Source organism: Siphateles boraxobius, unplaced genomic scaffold (genome assembly GCF_051911475.1).
Source record: "Siphateles boraxobius isolate OS27281-9 unplaced genomic scaffold, OSU_SipBor_1 9, whole genome shotgun sequence".
Taxonomy (NCBI): Eukaryota; Metazoa; Chordata; class Actinopteri; order Cypriniformes; family Leuciscidae; genus Siphateles; species Siphateles boraxobius.
In genome coordinates this window covers 24,981,562-25,007,303 of record NW_027509219.1, presented here as the reverse complement: position 1 = coordinate 25,007,303, position 25,742 = coordinate 24,981,562, and the positions used below count along the sequence as shown (strand labels likewise).

Here is a 25,742-nt window from a genome sequence, read left to right as displayed (position 1 = left end):
AAATGTAATTTTGATTAAATAAGAGTCAGTGCATGTGTTTATTAGAGTATATCACATACTCTGAAAGAAGTGTGCTCTTCAATCTTCAGTGTTTGCTATCAACAGTTTTCAGTACTTTTTTATTACAGGACACATACAATTCTTGTGTGAATTCTGACTTTTTATAATTTCAAGCAAAATATGTAAAGAAAAGGTTTCAGTTGTGGTGATTGTATGAAATGTTTATATTGTTTCTGTGCGATCCTCAGGTCATGAGCTCCACAAATGGAGAGCTGAACACAGACGACCCAACCGCAGGACACTCCAATGCTCCCATCACTGCGCCCGCTGAGGTAGAGGTGGCAGACGACACAAAGTAAGTCCCACAAATGTGTTCCTAGATTTGATCCATATGATCACAAATGGGATGTAAACCTGGTAAAACAAACAAAAAACAACAACAATCAGATTCCCTTTTGCTTAAAATAACACATTAAAGCATTTGAATCCAAATGGCAGGGAATAATGCGTCATATTAGTATCTGACACATTTCCATGCATTATTTTCTTTCTTTCTTTTTTTTTAATTATCCCTGTATTTGATTGATAATGAATCATAACAGTCAAATGAATCAGTGTAAAATGGACTACTTGAGTATACTTGACTGCTGTCTTCACTCCCATTGGTTGTAAGTTTGCATTTGCATAAATATGTCAGAACGCTGGATATGCCATTTTTTGCATTACTGTAGCTCGTCAACACTAATTGAAAATGAATTATGTATGTTCATTTTGTCTTAGCATATTACTGTATGAATGTCCCTGTACTGATTTAATGTTCCTCATTATGCCTCAGCGCTCTTCTTCAATTTATAACTGAATTCAACTTATCAAGACATTTTAATTTAAAAATAAATAAAATAATTTGTGTGTGTCTGTTGTAATTTTTTGCTCTGATTTTCTTTCAGGTGCTGTTGTTTTTTTAAAAGAAGAAAGAGGAAAGCTCTTCAAAGGCACAAGTGAAGCTCACTCTTTGAAAAGAACTTGATACATTCTGGTCACTGTTAAGTTTGAAATGCAAGAAAATACACAGATCTCTCTCTTTCTCTCTTTCTCTCTCTCTCTCTCTCTCTCTCTCTCTCTCTCTCTCTCTTCCCATCACACTTTCTTTCATAGATGCTTCACCACTTAATGGAGTGCAAATTAATTTTGTTGACTGTCCAACAGACTCTGATTCCTTCAAAAAAGAGAATAAATGAAGATATATGATACAAGATGTGTAAAAAGAAATAAAAAAGAAATCACACATAAACATTCAAAAAGATGAAAAGAACGTGATGAAATGAGAGTAATTGATTATATATAAGAACCCCAGTGGTGTGAGAAAAAAAGGGAAAAAAAGATGCTGTTTGACACGTTGTATACTAGATTCCATGCAGAGCATTTATTGTTCATTGATCAGGGGATGAAAACATCAGTGAACGGATTATTTAAGTTTTCTTAAAAATACTTTTTATTTCTAACAAAAACGTGAGGGCAGGAGTCGCCTCTGCACTGGGAATGAACCCAACCAAATTACAAAATAACAGGACACATTTCATCTCAACCAGACTCTGGAGTCTTTTTTTCCTGTGATTTAAATTAAATTTTTTTTGGACAGGAATCCCTGGGTTGTAAAGCAGTTGTTGTGTCCTGGAAATGCTTTCTTATTGTCCTTTTTTGTTATTTTTAAATATAAATTCTTCCATTTCTTTCTGTCATGTGGACTCTGTAGCACAGTTACTGGCCACAGGTACTGTGGGCGATGGAGAGATAAATGGATATTATCTTCTTGTTGTTGTTATTGCACTTTTGGGAAAAAAAGAACCCAACACAGTGGGCGTGCAATGAAACGATGAGAAAAACGACAGACAACTGATGTTGGAATGGCCCCGCAAAGAGCCGATATCTGTTCAAGGACCGTTAAAGGAAAAGAAGAAAAAATGTACTTCAGTTTTATTTCTCACATCAAAATGTATTTACCAGGAAATCATAGTTTGTGCCTTTCCAAGTAAAATGTTTAAAATTTAAGCAAGTGTCCTGCACTGACATTTTTTGAGTGATAGCATTGTTTTTGTTGTTGTTTTTACGTGTGAATGTGAATGGCTTATGTTGTATATTTCTCAGCTTTAGATGTGTTATAATTTTAGTTCTAAATCAATTATTGTTTAAAAGTATATTGTATATCTATTTCTATTGTATATATATTTCATTATTGTTAAAAATATACACACAACTCCCACTTTATTAGGTACACATTGCTAGTACCGGGTTGGACCCTCTTTTGCTTTCAGAACTTGCTTAATTCTTCATGGCATAGATTCAACAAGGTGCTGGAAACATTCCTCAGGGATTTTTGTCCATATTGGCATTATATCATTACAGATTTGTCAGCTGCACATCCATGCTGTAGAGGCCATTTGAGTTTAGTGAACTCATTGTGCTTTTCAAGAAACCAGTTTGAGACGATTTGCGCTTTGTGACATGGTGCATTATCCTGCTGAATGTAGCCATCAGAAGATGGGTACACTGGTCATAAAGGGATGGACATGGTCAGCAACAATACTAGGGTAGGCTGTGACATTTAAACTATGCTCAATTGGTAGTAAGGGACCCTAAAGTGTGCTAAGAAAACATCCCCCACACCATTACACCAGCACTAAGCCTGAGGCGTTGATACAAGGCAGGATGGATCTGATCCTGATCTAAATGTTGCGGCAGAAATCGAGACTCATCAGACTAGGCAACGTTTTTCCTACTTTCTTTTGTCTAATTTTGGTGAGCCGATGCGAATTGTGGCCTCAGTTTCTTGTTCTCAGCTGACAGCATGCTGGAGCCAATCTGCTTCAAGTTTCAACGTGTTGTGCGTTCAGAGATGCTCTTCTGCACACCTCTGTTGTAGCAAGTGGTTATTTGAGTTACTGTTGCCTTTCTATCAGCTCAAACCTGTCTAGCCATTCTCTTACCTCTGGCACCAACAAGTCTTTTCATCCACAGAACTGCCACTCACTTGAGATTTTCTCTTTTTGGGAGATGATCCTCACTGCAGAACATGAAATCCAGGGGGAGGAGTTGGATCCAGATCCAACTCCTCCCACCTTACATATACCTATACATACCCATCTCCACCCTCTGATCCCTAAACCCAACCCTAATCCCACCCATCTCCACCCCCTGATCCCTAATACCACCCATCTCCACCCTCTGATCCCTAAACCCACCCCTAATCCCACCCATCTCCACCCCCTGATCCCTAAACCCACCCCTAATCCCACCCATCTCCACCCCCTGATCCCTAAACCCACCCCTAATCCCACCCATCTCCACCCCCTGATCCCTAATCCCACCCATCTCCACCCCCTGATCCCTAATCCCACCCATCTCCACCCCCTGATCCCTAATACCACCCATCTTCCCCCCCATGATCCCTAATACCACCCATCTCCACCCTCTGATCCCTAAACCCACCCCTAATCCCACCCATCTCCACCCCCTGATCCCTAATACCACCCATCTCCACCCTCTGACCCCAAACCCACCCCTAATCCCACCCATCTCCACCCCCTGATCCCTAAACCCACCCCTAATCCTACCCATCTCCACCCCCTGATCCCTAAACCCACCCCTAATCCTACCCATCTCCACCCCCTGATCCCTAAACCCACCCCTAATCCTACCCATCTCCACCCCTTAGATCTGGATCCAACTCCGCCCCCTGGATCACGTGTACTGCAATGAGGTGCTACTGCTTTTTGGGACCATTCTCTGTAAACTTTAGAGATTATTGTGCATGAAAATTAGAGCAGCCGTTTCTGAAGACCAGCCCGTCTGGCACCAACAACCATGCCATGTTCAAAGTTCCTTGAATCACTTTTCTTTCCCATTCTGAAGCTCAGGTTAAACTTCATTAGATCATCTTGACCATGTCTACATGCCTGAAAGTATTGAGTTGCTGCCATGGGATTGGCTGATTAGATATGTGTTAATGAGCTGTTGAAAAGGTGTACCAAATAAAGTGGTGTGTGTGTGTGTGTGTGTGTGTGTGTGTGTGTGTGTGTGTGTGTGTGTGTGTGTGTGTGTGTGTGTGTGTGTGTGTGTGTGTGTGTGTGTGTGTGTGTGTGTGTGGTGTGTGTGTGTGTGGTTTATGAGGACACAAATGTGCAAATTACATGAATATTACAACGTAAAGACTTCATGCTGCATGTGATGGGTATGTTTAAAGTAAGGTGATATACATTTGATTAGCTCAGTATAAAACCATTATGTCTATGAAGAGTCCTTTTAAACAACATATACAAGCATGTTCGAATGTGTAGAACAAAAACAATATTGGCCTATGTATTGAACAAAGTTTGAATTTAATAAGGCTTTGTAATTCAAGAGCTTCTAACTCAATGTACCTGTCTAAATTGTATGTTATCTTCAACATCAGTAGCCTACCACCAATCCCAATAGATTATCAGGTCATTCAAATTAGACCCATTGTGACATCAACACTTATGAATGTTTTATGGCCATCCATGTGTCTGTGCTGTCATGTCATATGTGTCAGTTCTTGTGAGGTTTTAAAAAAAGTAGTTATCAAGTGATTGATTTAGTCATTTATTAGAAATATTGTTAGTAGGTGCTAAATTTGTTTTTTGGGAACTGTAACTATGGAGGACCACATGTGTCATGGAAATAGTAATAAACCATTTCATTAACTAATTGTAAAATTGAAATAGGCATTAATAGCCTACATGTGTTTTCAAATACGTTAATCTATAAATAAATAGACTTAATTAATTGGATTTTTTTTAATGGGCAATAAATGCAGTAGTTATAAATATTCACACAAAAAAATCTCAATAAGTGTGGTTGTAATAATTTGTGGTCCCCCATATACCATCTTGTCAAGTCAAGTCAAATATATTTATATAGCGCTTTTCACAATACAGATTGTATCAAAGCTGCTTCACAGTATCAATCAAAACAACTTAACAATGTTTGTTTATTACTGGAAAAAAAGACATCCAAGTTTGGTAGAGCTAATCAATGGTATGATTGGTTAATTAATTTGAATATCCCCAACTGAGCACGCCAAAGGCAACAGTGGCAAGGAACCGAAAAACTCCATCCAGTGACCTAATGGTGTCCTAACACCCCATCAAATGACCCAATGGAGAAAAAAAAACCTTGGGAGAACCCAGGCTCAGTCGGGGGCCAGTTCTCCTCTGGCGTTTATGAACTAGAGGCCGAATTTACAGTAACTGTAAGATAAAAATGTATATGAATGCCTGGCTAAATAGATGCGTCTTCAGTCTAGTTTTAAACTGGGAGAGAGAGTCTGAGCTACGAACAATATCAGGAAGGCTATTCCAGAGCTTCGGAGCTAAATGTGAAAATGCTCTGCCTCCTTTGGTGGATCTGGATAGGAATGACCAGAAGCCTCGAACCTTGTGATCTTAAAGAGCGCGATGGATTGTAAGGCGATAGAAGATCCGTTAAATAGACTGGAGCTAAAACATTTAGAGCTTTATAAGTCAAAAGCAATATCTTGTATTTAATACAGAACTTTATAGGTAACCAATGAAGTAATGATAAAATCGGTGTTATATGATCATATTTTCTTGATCTAGTAAGAACTCTAGCGGCTGCATTTTGGACTAACTGTAGCTTGTTTATTGAAGATGCAGGACAACCAGCTAATAAAGCATTACAGTAATCTAGTCTCGAGGTCATGAATGCATGAACTAACTTTTCTGCATCAGAGACTGATAGCATATTACGTAGCTTAGCAATGTTTCTAAGGGGAAAAAGGCTGTTTTTGTAACATATGAAATATGCTTTTCAAAAGACAGGTTGCGGTCTAGTATAACACCCAGGTCTTTTACTGTAGCGGATAAAGTAACAGGGCATCCTGTTAAAGTCGTGCTGTGAAGGGTTTTGTGGACGGTTTTTAGAACCGATAAGTATTACCTCTGTCTTGTCTGGATTTAATAAAAGAAAATTACGCGTCATCCAATCTTTTATATCATTAACACAATCTGTCAATTTGGATAATTTAGCGTATTCATCTGGCCGTGATGAAATATATATTTGAGTGTCATCAGCATAACAATGGAAACTAATTCCATGTTTCCTTAGAATATTACCAAGTGGCAGCATATATATTGAGAATAATAAAGGGCCTAACACAGATCCCTGCGGAACTCCATAGTTTGCCGAAGTTATAATCGATTTTTCTCCATTTAAGTAGACGGAATGGTAGCGGTCAGATAAGACCTGAACCAGCTTAATGCTTGTCCTTGAACACCAGTGTAATTTTGTAGTCGATCTAAGAGTATTGTGTGATCTATAGTATCGAACGCAGCACTAAGATCAAGTAAAACTAGTACTGAGATACAGCCTTGGTCCGAAGCTAAAAGTAAATCATTTGTGATTCGAACAAGGGCAGTTTCAGTGCTATGATGTGGCCTGAATCCAGACTGAAACTTTTCATTGATGTCGTTTTCTTGCAAGAAAGAGCCGAGTTGAGCAGCCACAACTTTTTCTAATATTTTTGACATAAATGGAAGATTCGAAATGGGTCTGTAATTTGCTAGGTTATTTGGATCTAATTGTGGTTTCTTAATAAGAGGTTTTATAACTGCCAGCTTGAACGTTCTTGGAACATGACCTAAAGATAAAGATGAGTTAATAATATTGAGAAGAGGCTCTTCCACTAATAGGTAACACTTCTTTCAGTAGTTCAGTTGGTATAGGATCTAATAAACATGTTGTTGTTTTAGATGAAGTGATAAGTTTATTTAACTCTTTTTGTTCTATGGTTGTAAAGCATTGTAATTGTTCTTGCGGGGTGATAATTGCGGCTGAATTATAAGGCGCGAGCAAAGATCGAACGTTTACGATTTTGATTCTGATGCTTTCAATTTTCTCGGTGAAGAAGTTCATGAAATCATTAGGCTACTACTAAACTGTAACGAGGTATTTTGTTCAGACGACGTCTGTTTATTTGTTAGTCTAGCCACGGTATTAAATAAAAACCTTGGATTATTTCGGTTGTTTTCTATTAATTTGCTGAGGTGCTCAGCCCTGGCCGTTTTAAGGGCCTTTTTATAACGTGACATACTGTCTTTCCACGCGATTCTAAAGACCTCCAAATTAGTTGTTTTCCATTTACGCTCTAAATTACGGGTTTCTCTCTTTAAAACATACGTAGTATTATTGTACCATGGTGCTATACTTTTTTCTCTGACCTTTTTTAATCTAATGGGTGCAACAATATCCAATGTTCTAGAGAGAATGGAGCTCATAGTTAGTTCGTCTAGTTCATCTGTTTGTTTGGGTTCAGGCAGCAGCTGGGACAGATCAGATAAGCTATTTGAGAAATGATCTATGGTGGATGGACGAATTATTCTACCTGGTCGATAACGTGGCGCAGCATGACATATTATAGCAGTGCGTAATATGCAAGTTACCAAGTAGTGGTCAGTGACATCATCACTTTGCGGTACAATATCGGTTGGATCGGTTCCATATGATATAATTAAATCGAGTGTATGATTAAGACGATGAGTTGGTCCGGTGACGTTTTGCTTGACCCCGAAGGAGTTTAATAAATCTGTAAACGCAACCCCTAACGCGTCATTTAAATTATCTACGTGTATGTTAAAATCTCCAACAATTAATGCTTTATCGACGTTGACCAAAAGATCTGATAGAAAGTCAGCAAACTCTTTTAGGAAATTGGCGTAAGGCCCTGGAGGTCTATATACGGTAGCCAATGCTAAAGATAATGTGTTTTTTTTTCTTACATCTAAGAGCGTAACATTTAGCACAAGCACTTCAAACGAATTAAACCTATGACGAGTTTTCTGAGTAACATTAAGGGTATCTCTGTAAATTGTTGCAACTCCGCCGCCACGACCGATCAGACGGGGCTCATGCTTATAACAGTATCCTGGCGGAGTAGACTTATTTAGACCGAAATAATCATTTGGTTTAAGCCAGGTTTCAGTAAGGCACAGAACATCGAAATTATTATCTGTGACCATTTCATTTACAATAACCGCCTTAGGTGTGAGCGATCTAATGTTTAGGAGACCTAGCTTTAGAAATTGTTTTTGTTCACTATTAGCGAGATTTTTTGTTTTAATAACAATTAGATTTTTTCTAGATCCCGCAGTAGATTTATTATTTGATCTTAGTAAACGAGGAATAGACACAGTTTCTATGCAATGTTCTACACTATTAATATCAATTAAATTGGTGCAGTAGAGACTGTGATTTTGATTTTTGGTTAGTCAAACGGTATTTAACATCTTGGAGATTTTATCCGACAGAAGATCTGCCCCGATTCTACTTGGGTGTAAGCCATCAGCGCGGAAGAGCCTTGGTTGCTCCCAAAACAGATTCCAATTATTTACAAAAATCTTGTCTGTTTCATCCTAGACAAAATGTTCAGCCTTTACACATTTTCCATTGTAATGTTAACAATCTGATAATCATGTTAATTCGATTTATATTATATAAAAACATTATACATTATATATACATACATGCATATATAGCCCTATATATATAGCCTACACTCACACACCAAGGTGATTTTGCCATCTTTTCCCTCTTTTTAAAACCGCCATGTGTGCTGTCTATGAAAATCAATTCATAGTGACATCCCCTTTTCCGAGATAGAGTGGGTGTGAGACGGAGAATTAAAACAGAAAACCCGACACTGCTGGATGCAAACAATCCCTGTCAGAAAACATTTCACTTTTATTTCAGTAGGCCTGCTAAAGCATCATTTTCACCGTTTTCTGGGATTCGGCATTCAATTCAGTCGGCTGACTCATTGGTAACTTCGTGTAAGAGCGTCTCTGTTTCATCTTGACTCGCTTTATCGTTTCTTTTATTCACGATGTCCGATCAGCAGTTAACTTTACCATTGTGCAGGCGACTGACATACGCCGTGGGACATTTCTTTAACGACCTCTGCGCGTCTATGTGGTTCACGTATTTACTGGTGTATTATCACTCGGTTCTCGGTCTCAAGGACACGAAAGCAGGTGTGCTGCTGCTGGTCGGACAGATCGCGGACGGGATCTTCACGTCGCTTGTAGGTTACGAATCCGATCGGAGGGCAGGATGTGGAAAGTATGGTAAAAGAAAGACTTGGCATTTAGTGGGTAAGAGTGTGAATTCAAACTTAAATGAATGGACTATATCAAGTGTGGAGGAGCGCGCGAATTTTTAGATTTTTGTCTGCTATATTTTCTGCATTCTAGCCTACTCAAAAATGTCTATATAGCCTAATAAAAATAAGTTACCGTGGCGTGGAGCTTTAAAATATTCTGTAGAATGTGTAGGCTATTCCTTGCAAGAACAACCGCTTTGTGGTAGCCTATTTGAAGTAGCCGTAAAACGTTACACTCCATCTGACATGATGATGATGGTTCAAACAGGAAAAAGAAGCGAAAACTTGTCAACTGTAGTCAGGGAAATGTTAGATGTAGGGTACAAAATAGCGCCCTGAAACTTGCCAACAAATAGGCAAAAGAATTATCGTGCAAGTTCAGGAAATCAAACTAAATTTTATTTGAGATGTTTTTTAATCCGATTTCAAATGTAAGCCATGTCATTTGTTTAAAACTCAGATTTGTTTAGAAACCTTTTGTTCAACCCCTTATTTGTGCGATTTTGCAATATTAGCCTATACTATAGCCTATATAGACAAAATTGTATAAAAAATTCTAAAAATGCCAGAATAGGTAACAGGATTGCAGATTTTTACATTTAAATGTACTTGCATATGTAGCAGCTCGCTAGTTTGAGACACAATTTGGTTTGTATTTATAAAAACACGTATATTTATCACAAATTAAACAAAATTATTGGTTTTTATATCTTTCTTTTTCTCACAGTAACTTGGGTAACAGGATTAAATGAGCACAAATGCACCCAACACCATACTAAAATTGGCAAAATGGAATCAGATTTATTGTCATGCTGTACAAAACAAAACAAAAAACTAACGTCCAAATTATGTCACTTTCTGAGTGTCTCACAGTTTCACTTCACTCACGGTTCAGTTTACTGCCCATTTCCCCCTCAGGAACTTTATGTGTGTTTGCCTCCTTCCCCTTCATATTCAACCCCTGTATCGGGTGTGATGAGAGCACCCCACAGACGACGACACTCATTTACTTCATCCCATTCATCATCATCTTCCAATTTGGCTGGGCTGCTACCCAGATATCCCACCTGTCGCTCATTCCTGAGCTGGTCACATGCGAGCACGCCAAAGTGGAACTAACGTCATACAGGTAGTATCATTCCTCTTCAATTAAAATAACCAACGTAAACCAATGTAGTGTTGACAAACTTCAAAGTCTTAAACTATTCAGTGATACTGTTGGATACATTTTGTCTTAGAAATAAAAGAGGAAACCACAAGAAAACTGTTTCCTTATTTTTTAAATGGGCATGAAATTATTCACCCTATCTATTTTTAAATGCATGTTATTGATTTTGAACTATTCATCTGTGCATATAGTGGCTTTTCGTGGACGTCAGTTTGTTGCTTCATGTTACTTTTTTATGGACGATCTTTAAGAGTTGTTTGCTTTCCTGTACACAGGTATGCTTTCACAGTGGTGGCAAACATTGTGGTGTTTGCTGTGGCTTGGCTCTTGTTCCACTTCCAATCCCAACAGTCAGAAGACCCATCTATTTCCCAGAATCTGAGCTGGTTTGATGTTCCCACATTCAGAGTGAGAAAATGCAAATATATTCATACCCTTGGCAATGGGGATCAAAATGAAGAGTTACTTGTGATGTCTAACAAGCTGAGAACATTTAGCCTAAATTCAGAGTTAAAGGGATAGTCTCATTAAATTAAAATTCTGTCATCATTTACTTACCTTAAAAACCTGGCTGTTTGCCTTTCTTTCTTCTGTGGAACATAAAAAAGAGGAATGTTGGAAACCAAACATTGAAGTCCCATTGACTTTATACAAAAATACAATGAAAGTTAATGAGAACAGAAACTGTTTGGTTACCAACATTGTTCAAAAATAGTTGTTAATTTCTTCTTAATATCGGGTTAATCTTTGTTGGGACAGTATCTTGCGCTCATAGTATGGGCCATCGGTAGTGTTACCTCCATCATCTTTCACGTGGGCACTAAGGAAGTCCAGCCTCAGGAGACTAAAGAGACGGGACAATCTCAGCCTCCAACCCAGACCTCCAGAGCCCTGCTCCAGTGGAAACACTGGTTCATCGAGCCTGCCTTCTATCAGGTGATCTCATGAAGACCTCGCACTTTTACTATGAACAAAACACACAGACACACAAGATGCCTTATGGAAACTACAAACATGTAAAAAAGCTGTCTTATAATGAAATATTATTCGTAGTATGCTATTTAGTAACAATAAAGAATGTTTGCTTTCATCCTCCAGGTTGCCATATTATATATGTGCACTAGACTGATTGTAAACTTGTCCCAAACGTACATCCCGATGTATCTGACAAACTCCTTATCACTGCCAAAGGTGAGGAACATGACACTTCTCCATATAAACTTGTTAACTGAAATTAAATCAAATGAAAATCCTAAACTTAATAAAAACTCAAACAAATTTAGAAATGTTTCCTTGGCAACTAACTAAAATAAAAAATAGTTAAAGTACTAAAGTGACTAAAACTTACTCTGAATAAAATAAATCAATGCTTAATAGTATATATACATCAATGTGTGTGTTTTTTTGTATATATACATAGGTGTAATTTGTCCTTTTGAAACATCTGGCGGCACGGATGTACCAATACAAATAAATAAAACATCTCCAATTACTCTAGTAATGTTAGAGCATTAATTGCGTTCGTTTGTTAAATAAGAAGCGATCTGAAATGTGTTGTTTTTGAAATCAGGTGACCAAAGTGTACAAAACACAATGTACTATCGTATCGTACCCCACCCCACACGTACACACACCTGTCCCACCCACTTCTTAAAACAAAAGTTACGTTATACATATATATATATGTATAGGCTATATACACATAGGCTACATACACACTGACTTCAATTGCTTGTAAAAAGAAAAATAACATCAAGATATATGTACAGTACTTTATGTACTGCATATGTACTTTTAATTACAATACCACATATGTACAGTTAGGCTGGTTTGGGCAGTTATGTTATGGCACAATGAAGTGAGTGAAAAATTGATCAGAACATCCTCTCTTTTTCGCAGAACTACATCGCAACTATTCCCTTGGTCATGTATGTCAGTGGGTTGGTGTCTTCTCTGGTTATGAAGTCTGTAAACAAACGGATCGGCACCTCTGTGAGCTTTTACTGTTTCTCTGCTTTATCCAAATACCGTGAATCAAAATGCCTCATGGGTGTTTCTGCAACTACGGGCACTTATGTCTATCCCAATTTAAAAAAAAATCAACCTCAATGAATTTCAATTTTAACCATCACAGTCTGTAATACATAAAAAAAAATGTACACAAAATAGAATGTAGTCGTTAAGATTTTAATCTGGAACATATTTATTTTTTATGTTTTTCAGGTCATCTTCTTAAAAAGTGTCCTTACCTCAACGTTACAATAACGTTAATTTTATTAAAAAAATGTCTAATTTCTATTAAAAAAATATATATTTAAATAGCTTTTTCAAATTTGATGTAGTTTTGTAAATACTGATATAAAAAAAATATACAAAATAGGGAATTTAAAGTTTTTTTCTATGCCATGTAAAAAATTTACAGTAACCTTAGATGTCAATTGTTTCCAGTACACACAAAAGATAACACATTTAACTTTTTATGACAGATGTTGGAATTTCAATGTGTTAATCATCTCAGCTTGAGTGTAAAGATTTAGCATTATGCAAATGAAAATGTGGGAAAAAAAGAATATAGAGCAGTGCTGCGGTAATGACATCTTGTGTCGGTAAGGAGACAATGTTAAACTGCCACGTTAAAAAATGTTATGTTTATATATATACTAATATATACGTCAGTACTAATAATTTACTGAATATTTGTAATTTAATATACAGTAAACCTTGAATTTGTCTCTACCGCAACACAAGGTCTTTACCGCAATAGCTAAATTTGCTGCGGTAAAGACATGTTGCGGAAATTACATTTTTGCTAATATTTTAGCTAATTGGCAGCTAGCAAGGCCTACCACATTAGTTTTGACTCTTAGCATCTTAATATACATGAATTCAACAGTAATATACATTTATTTTTAAAATGTAGTTCAAAATACACAATTATTTAGCTGAATTGTAAGGACACACAATAAATACTAGAGCAGAAAAGATGATGTTTACCTTATTTTTTTGGTATCTTGTAAGTGAGGTAGTGTGGTGGCCCAGTCCGTCAGCAATGTGATCAAGTGATAATTTCTGTTTCAATAGAAACTAGACTTGTTTGTCTTTGATAAAATTTCATAATAAAAGCTTTTTTTCATTGTTGTGGTAAGGACTCAAAAGTGTGGGACAGGCACATTTAGTTAAAAAAAAAATCATAAAAATGATCAGTAAATAATACAAATAATTTTAATATGCTGTAAATGAATCTGTATATTAAACAATTCCATTTAAAATAATGTAAAATTGTAATTAAATTAGCTTCTTTTATGTATCTCAACATTGAGACCACAGGTGTGGGACATTAACAAAAATGGTGTTTTGAGCTATAAATGCTTCATAGTATTATATTTAATCACATTAATCAGTAATTATATTTTTTGTCAAGGTGTGTAATGGCACTGTGAATATATTTATGAAACAAATGAATTTTTTTTACATAAATCTAAAATTTCCCTGCTGGGACTTAAAAGTGCCCGTAGTTGCAGAAACACCCAATATGTCATTTCTGCCTTGCAGATGACCTATTTTGTAGGTCTTGTGCCCATAATGGTGTTTTCCTTCTGGGCTTTGGTGGACACAAACATGGGTCCACGGGTTTACGGAGCCTCCGTGCTGCTGGGAGCTGGATCTGCTGTCATTCTGGTCATGTCACTGTCCATGACCACCAATCTCATCGGAGATCAAACAGTATGTGATGATATCATATTCATATGGATAAATGTAGTCCCTGTAAAGTCAAAATTAAGTATGTGTTCTGAGTTTGTCACACCACAGAAAAATGTGTTATTAGCCACCCAGCCAAATTTGAATGATAAAAAAAGCCGGCAAGTACATAAAATAAGCTATCAAAATCTTGAAAAAATGAGCAGTAGTTTCTGCTCTCAAACGCTGGGAGCGTGTCCGGCGGCTGCGCAGAAACCACGCCCACTCGCGGGAAGTATTACCGTTACACTCACCAGTTGTCGGCGCAACGGGAGGATGACGGCCGAGGCGGGAGATAGTCGGTTTGGCCCCATTCACCAGTAACAGCGGATTATCAGTGAATCCCAGTTGTCTCCGACGAAAGTTTATAAAACCATCCCGTGTAAAATGATCACTACAGAGGCGGGTGTTTGCGGTGAACCTCAGCTCTCCATCAAGGTGGCTCTTCACAAAATTAATCCACTTCTTCTTGATGTGATCGTTTTTCGGAATTGTAAATAAGGACACCGATCTGTTTTGTATGTGACCGCATCCAGGTAGTACGCATTTCCGTGACGAACGCATAGCTAGCTAGTAAACTGTAGGCTGTGGTAACTAATAATACTGACAGTAACTCGCGATTGAGCGCCAAACTGATATTATTAATGTCCTCTATTTATATTGTTAGGGGGGGGGGGCAGCCCCAGTGTGGCTCTAGTGCGTCATCAAGTAGGGGCGTGTCTAGGAGCTCAGGGGCTCCAGTGCGTCATCAAGACCCCGTTTTAGCCCCGCCCAAAAAATCCGGAACACAGCAATGGTGAAAAACTACTCGGTTACTCACATAACCTCACTTCCCTGAGTTAGGGAACGAGTATTGCGTAGCTATATGCAGTGGGGAAACTCCTTTTCCTCGATTTACTGAAGCCTTTATGTAAAATGTATTTGCAGCTGCACAGCTAGAACATGAGCGTCTGGCTCGCTCATAGGCTGCGCTGCGGCAACTGCACATGTGCGACCAATGAGATCACTCTGCGTCATACACGTCAGAGCCCGCCAAGGGGGGGTGACCTCAGTCTACAGTCTTTGTAATAGGTTTAGCAATACATTTCTAACATTTATAATGTGTTTAGATTTTTTTATTTTTTATTGCCTTTAAAGGGACTTTAACCCATAAGAACTCGGACCAATTTCCCCTTATAGGAAAATTATGGGGCATATAAAACAGACTAAATGGACCACTTAAAACATGTTTCTGCAGTTGTTTTTAAAATGCAACCACTCTTTGTCAAAGATCTGTAATGTTATATATATGTGACATTGGGCGTTTATGATACATTTTTAATGTTACATATATGTCACATTGGGCTTTTATTTCTCATTTGAAAAAAAAATATTTAGTCAGTTTTCTTGCTAAATAATTTTTTTTTTGTTTATTTTCTTTTTTTCACAACCTTTTTCAAAATTATAACTTTTCTGGGAAGATAAAAAAAAACTTTTTCATAAGTAATACAGTTTTTGCATTTTATTTGCTTTGCCACATATTTAAAAACCACATAACTGTGACCATTCAATTTTACAACAACTCTTTTGTAACAAATCAAAATTCTACCTTTTCAGGTATACGGTTTAACCAGAAATACATTTTTAGATTATTTTTTCACAACTCGAAAATGTGCAAACTGAATATAAATAAATGGTAACACTTTATTTTGATCGTCCCCCAACAGATATTCTACTGACTATAAGTAACTTGGCAACTACAAGTCAATTTATACTACTAACCCGAACCCTAACACCTAACCATAACCTAACAGTCTACTACAGTCTATTAATACTCTAATGAGTGTTTGTTGACATGTAGTTGCAAAGTTACTTATAGTTAGTAGAATGTCTAAAGTGGACTATCGAAAATAAAGTGTAACCAAATAAATATGTTATACCTGTTTATACCATATGTTGCCTACCTGTTTTGGTTACAGGTATGCAAAATATTTTCAAAATACATTTCATCAACAATTTTCTTAATTTGACATTTTTTTGTTTACATATGTTAAAATATGCTTTGAATTGAGCAGCAGAATATATATAACACTAAAATAATTGAATCAGCTAATTTATTTGAGCAGCTCATTACATTTTTGTGACACATACGTCACATTAAAATTCCACCTATTGTTTTAAGGTTAACAGGCCGGTGTGACACATATGTCACCACAACATTTTCAAAACTTGTTTTATATAAATTTGTACAAGACATGTTTTAAAATCAGGTCAAGTGTAATCTAGGATTTGTTATTAAAACATTAGAATTGTTGCATGGTTTGAAACATACTTTAGTAACAAAAACAAGCATTTTTAAAAATTGCTGACACTGCAACATGTGCACACCAGACAGGCCACCATTTTGGAAATGTTACCATGGCAACAAAGATGCACACATTGTCACATGACTGAACCTGGGTGTTCCTTAAATGTCACTTAGGGACTTCCTGGGTTGAAAGTGAGGTATAATGCTTTAAAAAGACCTTTCCAGATAATCACCAGTGTTTGTGACACCCACGTCACAGTGGGTTCTTATGGGTTAAAACTGTTTTTGAGAGGCTCTGCACAAAATGTGTTTCAAACATATTATTGTGGGAATTCAGTGACTCAGAATACTATTGTTAAATTTCAAATTAATAAAGCTGATGTACGTAGTTGTTTTAAACAGGTTAAGGTTGGGAAAAGTCCAGGCCCTGATAACATTGGTGGTAGGCTGTTGAGGAACTGTGCAGAGCAGCTTTCAGGGATTTATTCATTTATTTTTAATGAATCATTACAACGTTCTAAAGTCCCTCGTTTATGGAAAGATGCCATTGTGGTGCTAATTGCGAAAAAAAAAGAAATTCTCCTTCTCTGGAAGATTATAGGCCTGTTGCACTAACCTCCTTGGTTATGAAATCTTTTGAAAAAATAGTAAGGAAGGAGATTTTATCCTTAACACAGTCAGCACTTGATCCTATGCAGTTTGCATACAGATCTGGCAGAGGAGTTGATGATGCCACCTGTACCCTACTGATTTTTCTTCTGCTTTTAATTGTGTTCAGCCTTTTATTTTGGCAAAGAAATTGATTGATAATTTTCACTTAGATTTTAACATTGTGTGTTGGTTGGTGGATTTTTTCACAAATAGATCCCAAAGAGTACGTGTCAATGGACTGTTGTCGAATGTATTGTTGTCTTCTACTGGTACTCCACAGGGTTGCGTTTTGTCCCCTCTTTTGTTTTCTTTATATACTGACGACTGTCGTAGTACTTTTAATCAGAGACACATTGTCAAATTTGCGGATGATTCTGTGATTGTGTCGCTTCTTAATGAGTTTGAATCAGACTTTGGTCCAGTGACAGATCATTTTATCCAATGGTGTGATGCTTCATTTCTAAATATTAATGCTTAAAAAACAAAAGAAATGTTCATTGATTTCCGTAAGAAGAACTCTGTACCTGTGTTGCCTTCTGTTATAAAGGGACATCAGGTAGAAGTGGTTACACAGTATAAATATTTAGGGACTGTAATTGATGACAAACTACAATTTGAGGCAAACACTGATATCATTAGAGGAAAGGCTCTTCAGCGTATGTATTTTCTAATGAAACTTCAAACCTTTAACATGCATGTGTCTTTTATGAAAATGTTTTATACCTGTTTTATCGAGGCTGTTTTAAGTTTTTCTATTATTTGTTGGTATGGTAATCTTAATGTTAAGAATAGGAGGAAGTTGACAAGCTTACAATGTGTAGCAAGATAGTTGGGATTGACTTAAGGACTATCACACAAATTTATGAGCATAGGATGATTAGGAAGTTAGTCCTTTCTGATGTCACTCACCCATTATGTAGTGAACTTCAACTACTTCCTTCAGGACGGAGATTTAAACTCCCCTTGTGTAAATCAAATAGATACAGAAATTCCTTTATACCTGCTGTAATTAGGTTTTTAAATGATTGATTGTAATCTGTGTGTTGTGTTGTGATATGTGTTGTTATATGTGCATGTGTATACTGCTGTCTACATAAAGAATTGCCTTTGAGGACAATAAAGTTTAAAGAAGAAACTAACACATCAGATGCGATTTATACAAGTAATTGGTAATCAGCTTGGTGGTTCAAGCTTACTAAAATATAAAGTTTTGTCAGATATTTCATTAACATACACAGTGCAGCAACGAACACAGCACGAATGGTGATGTCCGACTCGCAAACAAGTTACTTTAATAAACTGGTTCTTTGTAACGAGTTACAAATCATTACTGAGATAGATGTGTATATGTACATAGATTCCTCATTAGCGGCTGTTTCTATGGGCTGCTTTACATTAGCCATCCGCCATATTGGAACAGTCAAAGTCGGTCCATGAAAACTTGAGAGTAAGTTTACTGTGCCTCTGCAACTATAGTTATACGCAAGTATGAATATCTATATCAGCAATAGACTTAAGAAAATGATTGTATAAGGATTTAATACAACAAGATGAAGGCATTAGCTAACATGACATTTAAAAGTTGAGTAAATATAAAAGACCAACACATTCTCACCTGTGAAAGGTTATCCCATTTCTTCAAGAATTTAAATCTCGGCAGTTTTTACAAGCAGAGGCTGCACAATGTTTTGGCATCTTGGAAAACTTGATTTTTTTTTACTGTGAGTGACGACAACATTCTGACAACATCTGAAATGTTGACCGTTCAAAGTTGGCAGACGCATTGACATGTCTGGAGTGGTTAATTGTAGAATCTATGTATACATATATATGATTACTGAGTTCACAATTGATTTCCTCACTGAACTGTTTTTTCAGTAATGTCCGATTTGAACCGGGAGCGTTATTGTGATGTATATTTTGGGCATGTGAGACTAACATTAGACTGAATGCTTATTCATATAACAACATAACAACAGCCATTTCAAATATTCAAATAGAACACAGCTATTTTAAATTGTAATAATATTTAATAATATTCCTGTTTTACTGTATTTTTCATCAAATAAATGCAGCCTTGGAAAGCACAAGAGACTACTTTTTAAAATTCCCAACTGTTGACTGCCAGTGTATAGCTCTAATGAAGATCTTTCTTTTAACAGCAAAGCTGTGCTTTTGTGTACGGGGCAATGAGCTTCACTGATAAGGTGGCCAATGGACTTGGAGTCATGATAATACAGGCTTATCTCTGTCAGTGAGTACAATCCAGCATCTCCAATGAAAGAGTCTCCTGACCCCTGAATAGTGGCTGGGAATGTAGAATATTTAAATACCCTTCTTGTCTGCAAATTCCATCTAGACTGCACAATCTACTTGTTTCATAGGAAGACTGATTGTTGTAATGTGTATGGTGCAGATGGCCTATATGTGTGTGTTTGAGTGTTTGACTGCTTCTCACATTATTTTGGTGTTTATTGACAGCACACTGGACTCTGACTGCAAATGGTTCTATCGCAACGTCATGGTAATCATCACTGGCGGTGTGGCTGCCGTTGCTGCTCTCTGTCTCTCAACCATTTTCATCTGGCCGATTGCAATTCGCCAACGTGAGTCTTGAAATTTTTTGAAACCTACACAAAATGTGTTGTTATTTAACCACTAAAATCTGGCTCAGCCTGAATGTTGGATATGATGGATTGGTAACACACATTTTCTGAAAGGTCGCTGATCTTTGTTCTAGAATAAAAGGGGAACTAGATTTTTAGAAGGAACCTGGGTGAACATTTTATTTGATTTAATACTTCTACTGAACACAAAAGAAGATATTTTGAAGAATGTCAGTTACCTTCTGTAACAGTTGATGGGTCCCATTGACTTCAATAGTATTTTTGTCAATGGGGTCCATCAACTGTTTGGTTACCCATATTCTTCAAAATATCATCTTTTGTGTTCAGTAGACGAAAGAAACTCATACAGGTTTGGAACAACGAACAACTTGAGGGTGAGGAAATGATGATAGAATTGTCATTTTTGGGTGAACTATCCCTTTAATGGTGATTGTATTAAATTGTGAATTGCAATTTAAATTAACATAAATAACATGTTTTTCTGAAATTAAATAAGTGAGGGGAATATATCTGAAAAATAATGATTGTGTATTAGGGTTTTGTTACTATCTATTATAGTGTAACTTTATAAATCTGAATAAAAACATTTACCATCCATTTATTTGCACAATGCGTTTCACAATAAATATGCATCTAAAGCAGCATTTTAAAAATGATTGCATTAAACATATTTAAGTATTATATGTTTGTTAACATTTTCAAATCCCATGTTCACCCGCTGTTAAACAGCATTTTGCAATAACAATGTATGCTTGATGTTAGTGTTTATCTAAGCTTTTCATCTGCAAATACTTATTTGCATTATTACCTTATGTGATTTCTCTTTATTCCTATTACAAATCCATTTGTGCCTCTTTAGGTCTAGCGGTCATCAGAGGGCTGATTAATACACATAAGGATGAGACGGGCAGCTATGGGAGCAATGGAAAACTGAACTGACACTTTCAGTGTTAAAAACTTGAAAACACTCAACATTCAGACCAGGCCGCGCTGCACAGGAAACTTTATCCTTTCTTTTGCAACTAACCAAGAACAAGGAAGATAAAAACTGTGCTGCTCTGTGATCACAAGCTCTTTTCTCAGCATTTTGGAGGTGCGAGTTTCTGCATTGTTTTTACATTCTCTAGAAGAGGCTCTTTGTGTGTCGTATGTGAAATATGAGCTCAGGTCTGTCACATGGAAGGACGACTCAAACAGGACAAAATTTATATGACGCGTTCAAGATGAGGAAGTTCTGATGAAATTTTCCCAAACATTTCAAAAGATTCCACTAGAGATCAGAAACATCTAGTTTGTATAAAAATGTAATAAGGTGCCTTTTGAAAAGGATACAGATAGTGATTTTTGAAAGTTTTGCAGATCCTTTTATGCAAACTGACTTGCTGTACAGTTTTATGACAGAGCCAATCTGGAGCAAAATGTCCTTTTTAGAGGCACAATCTCAAAAGTAGCAGTTCTTGAATTGTCCTATCCTGGTTTTGAAGCCTGTCAACAATAAGCCACTACACCCTACTATAATGTGTAGTTATTCTATGTACATCACGTGCATTAGTATTTAAAAAAAAATCAAAATAGTGAAGTGAGTGAAGCTTGTTTGACCAGTTAGACCTGTGCTGTTTTTAAGTGGTACATGTGATACTAAAATATAAAAAGTTTTCTAAAGTTATGCACCAGCTTTTTTAGGATTGTTGTCCTTCCAGTTGCTGTCATCGGTTCTGCATTTACATTCCATGGATGTCTTCACTGCTTAATTCACTAACATGTATATTTTATTTTTAAGTGCATGTCTTCTCTGCTAAGAGAAAACTAGCTAGTCAGCCAGAGCCCGTATTCATAAAGAATCTTAATGCAAAGAGTAGCTCCTAGTGACAAAATTCTAAGAAAATTCTTAGAAATGTGGGCGTTTACTCTTAAAATTAAAGAAAAAATCCTAGTAAAGAAAAAAGTAATTCAGAAAGCATCTTAACCCTTAAAAGAGGTCTTAAGGTCAAAATTGTTACGAGCACGGATGAGGACTTTTAAGAGGCTTAAGAGTTTTTTTAGCAGAGGAGAAAATGGCAGAAAGACGAAGAGGGAGAAGAAATGTATTGCAGACAATAGATGACAGTGAGTTAATAAGACACTATAGATTAGATCGTGCAGGGAATATGTTTGTCACCGATTTTATTAGAGACACAATAACATCTCCGACACAGCGCAGGAATGGCATAGAGCCAGAAATCACTACTGTACATTAAGATATTTGGCACCTGGGAAAATGCATCAATGCAGCAATGATGATTTGGGTCTGTCACAACCTTCTGTAAGCAGAGTGATCACAAACAATTACAGCATTCCAGAACCTCTTATTGTGTCGCAGTTCATTTAGTTTCCACTGGACATTCCCACCTTGCAGGCTCAAAAAAATTCATTTATGTATATAGCAGGCTTCCGCACAAGCAGGGGGAATGAACCGTAAATAATTTATTATTAACCGCTATAAGCTCCCACTTCTGCTTCTGTGCTGTGACACCCGGGCTGAATTTGCCTTTAAGGATGGCCTTGTGTTCATCCACAAACACTGTTCCTCTGTCCAGTTGAGCTCCTTCTTGTTTTTTATTCCATGTTTGTTACATTAAAACAAACATTCAAACCACCACTTAAATAGACAGTGGAACAATTTTTATCATTCTAATCCAATCAAATACCTTATAGGAAATTAACAGTATGGTAAATAAAAAAAAGGATTTATATACACATATATAATGTGTGTGTGTGTGTGTGTGTGTGTGTGTGTGTGTGTGTGTGTGTGTGTGTGTGTGTGTGTGTGTGTGTGTGTGTGTGTGTGTGTGTGTGTGTGTGTGTGTGCGAATGGTCAAACAAATAGGAAAAATTACGCATGTAATTTCAAAGTGAAGGCTTAGAATTGACCCTATACTTAAAATAATTATTTTTTCCTTCTTGGACAACCAACCAATCACAGTCTTCAAAAGATTGTGTCATACATGATATCTATGGTGTCATACATAGCAACGGGGTCAGCCCCGCCTCCTCACTAAGATAAATTTTTTTGTCTTTTCCTTACTCAGAGTTGCTCTCAGATCGGTTCCGAATTGCTTTTAAGCTAAGACTCCTACGTAAAAGATTTTAAGCTAAATTAAGAGTTTTCTGAGAGGATTCTTAGAATCTTTATGAATACGGGCTCAATGTTTTGTGTTCACCTGTGGGGAGTTCAATTACATTGCAGTTACATTTTTATCCACTAGAGGGAGACAGCAACCTTATGATAAATAATAATAATATGATCAAATAATCTAACTCTGCTTTAAATAAAAATTCTGAAGAGCACATCAAATCAAAATAACTGCAATCGCATTTTTTTCCTCCATCAATAACTATTGTTTTTATTGAAGAACATACAGTTATTGAAAGTTCTGGAATCACAAAATAAGTCATGGTAAAGCTTTGTCACAAATAATTACAGAAATATTGAAAATAACGTATCAATATCGGGGGCTTTTATTATTGTGTTTGATGTATGGGAGACCTTCGAGTCAAAATGTTTGAGATCCACTTGCTTATTGCCACTGCTGTGGGTATTGGAAAGTAGAAAAATAACTTTTTTTTACATTGACATCCATCATGTTTCAATTTATGTCATAAAAAAATAAACCGTGTCCTGGCTACATGATTAAAATGTGTTTTTAACTTAATTTGAATCATGTTTCTACATGTCCTAGAATTACAATAACATATAAGAATCAAAAAGTACAGGATCTATACAATTACATGGAGGTTATTGCACATGGATTCTCTCATAGTGCTACAAAAAAGCTTTTCAAGATTACAGCCCTGCTTCCCTCCCGGAGCTCTGCGGATAGTCCATCAATGCCGTCGTACCTGAATACACTAGGGTCATAATACTGGGTGGCATTGCCATTTGAAATAAATTTCTGAAACACAAGCAGCAGAAACAAATGCAAAAGCACCCTTTAATTAAAGCAGAGCTGCCTGACTCCTGGGTATCAGCCCACGGTGTGCCAGCAGCAATACCCCCCTTGCAGTCTTTAAACATGCTGCAGTGGGTAATTTGAGGGGCAGGCGTCATCTCCGCCTGTTAGTGTGACCACTAATTGGAGTCTGGACCATGGCCTGTACTTGGATGGAGGCAGAGCAGTGTGAATGATATAAGATTACATCGTGAGGGGAGCAGAGGTAGGGGACTGCCACCCATGTATACTGGAGATGCACTATGACTGTATGGAGGGATTCAGCGAGGTTCAACAAATCACACACAAGCTGCCAAATCCTTCTCTTTATTTACTTTTATCAGTCATTATAAGTGTGGTAAGAGGGGTTTAGTTATTATGGTTGCATTTTCCAACTGCACTTAATTGTAATACTATGTGACGACTTTAAATTTTTTGAACTGAAACAGAAGACTTTACCATTTGCATCTATAACAAAAATTACCATGGTACCTATATGTTTTGGCCTAAATTGCCACAGTTATTGTCAGAGTCGACATGAAACAGAAGTTAAGAGAGTCTTTTCCCCTATTGTGACATATTTCAGTTTCTCGAACAAAAAAAAAATGTACGGGCGGCTATTTTGTCTATTGGGAATTGATTGGATCATTGGCTCATTTTGGTTTGCTATTGCTGTTAAGTCATGTGAGTGAAAGGTTGTCCCGCCCACGCGCCAGTAAACACGTCATCAGAGAAGAGAAGAGATGTCGCTGCAAGAGGGAGGGGAAGTTACTTTGATTAAATATTAGGCTTGTTCGACTTCATGCAGCTCTGCGCAGACCGATCGGTGCCTGACTTGAAGCAGTGCATGCCGGTTAGAAATGTTGTCCGACTTGAGGCTTGTTCGACTTGAACCGGCGCTGCACAGACCGATCGGTTGATGATATCAAAGTACCGCGAGAGCGATTAGAGAGCAGATGGCTCCTTATGCTTTTGAATCGCTCTCGCGGTACTTTGATGTCATCAACCGATCGGTCTGTGCAGCGCCGGTTCAAGTCGAACAAGCCTTTTATGTTGCGCCGACGCCACATGACTGTGACGTATGCCATTAAAGTAGCGCGAGAGCGATTCGAGAGCAGCCGCAGGACTCAGCCAGCGCAGATTCTCCAGAGCAGCTGCATGAGCTCTGATGACGACACAACTGTTCCACGATTGGCCGGATTCACCGCATGACAACGATCACTTGTTTCGTGTTTATTCTCACACCTTTAGTTCCACTAAACTTCACAAATATTTTTTTATAACTTTTTTCATGTAGTCACGATGTTATATTGTGTCATGTTTATCAAAATAAAACTGATTAAAAAACGTTGATTCCACTTCATTGATAGTAGTAACTTTATTCTTGTTCAAACAGACGCTGTAAAGCAGTACATAAAGTATTGAATGGAAATGTCTTTGAAACATCTGTATATTTTTAAAATATTGCATTTATTTCACTTCAGCTGTGGTAAAGTATGCAAACACCACGTGTTTGAGATCACCTATTATGAGATCACATGATTTTTTGAAATAAATAAATAAATATGTGCACAGATGAATCACATACACATTTTTTGAGTTATTCTTTCAGTGTTTGGGTAGTTTTTGTGTTACCTTTTTGTGGCTTTTTGCGACCTCTTCAGGAGAGAGCAAGTAGCTCAGTCAAATTGGTGCATGTCTTATGTAAAATACTGTAGTATTGTAGTAGGCTACTGTAGTATTTTACAAATACAAGGTCGGCTATTTGTTAAACAAGCTTCAATCGACTAAAATAACTAGCTTCCAGCAGACAGCCGTACGCAAGTCGACTTATGCCTAAAGAGTAGCTAACCCTTGAACTTGACGCACAATGTAATAACTAACGCGGTTGCCCAGCCCTGTTTGTTTGAACAGCGAGAGGCATCAAAGCACGCTACTCCTGCGTCATACATCGTCAAGTGTTACTCTTTTGGCATAAATCGTTTTGCGTATGGCCAAAATCGTCTGCCGGAAGCTAGTTATTTTAGTCGATAAAGTTTTAAATATGGATATTTTTCTTACACGCATCGCTTCACTCCAGAAGGACTTTATTAACCCGCCAGAGCCACGT

General features: G+C 37.1%; 2 protein-coding genes across 4 annotated transcripts in view; both read left to right on the top strand.

Moving 5' to 3' along the window:
• Positions 1-2,049, top strand: part of csnk1g2b (casein kinase 1, gamma 2b) — a 38,095-nt gene extending 36,046 nt beyond the window's left edge. For all 3 annotated transcript variants that reach the window (XM_077222977.1, XM_077222978.1, XM_077222976.1), the window contains 2 exons: positions 249-355; positions 948-2,049. In XM_077222977.1, the coding sequence (XP_077079092.1) occupies positions 249-355; positions 948-1,002 (162 nt within the window). In that variant the 3' untranslated portion in view covers positions 1,003-2,049. The remainder of the gene's footprint in view (positions 1-248; positions 356-947) is intronic.
• A 6,802-nt stretch (positions 2,050-8,851) lies between these two features.
• On the top strand, positions 8,852-23,331 carry mfsd12b (major facilitator superfamily domain containing 12b). The gene is made up of 10 exons (XM_077222975.1): positions 8,852-9,185; positions 10,112-10,322; positions 10,637-10,769; positions 11,121-11,297; positions 11,460-11,552; positions 12,261-12,353; positions 13,914-14,084; positions 19,200-19,291; positions 19,519-19,643; positions 20,524-23,331. The coding sequence occupies exons 1-10, from the start codon at positions 8,918-8,920 to the stop codon at positions 20,601-20,603; spliced, it is 1,443 nt and encodes a 480-aa protein (XP_077079090.1). The 5' UTR covers positions 8,852-8,917; the 3' UTR covers positions 20,604-23,331.
• Positions 23,332-25,742: the final 2,411 nt, after the last annotated feature.

Bases quoted from the DNA above. Each gene is read 5' to 3' on its own strand.
- mfsd12b (XM_077222975.1), top strand. From the start codon at position 8,918: ATGTCCGATCAGCAGTTAACTTTACCATTGTGCAGGCGACTGACATAC. The intron at 10,770-11,120 runs GTGAGAAAATGC...TTGTTGGGACAG, and splicing joins TTGATGTTCCCACATTCAGA to TATCTTGCGCTCATAGTATG. The intron at 12,354-13,913 runs GTGAGCTTTTAC...TCTGCCTTGCAG, and splicing joins ACAAACGGATCGGCACCTCT to ATGACCTATTTTGTAGGTCT.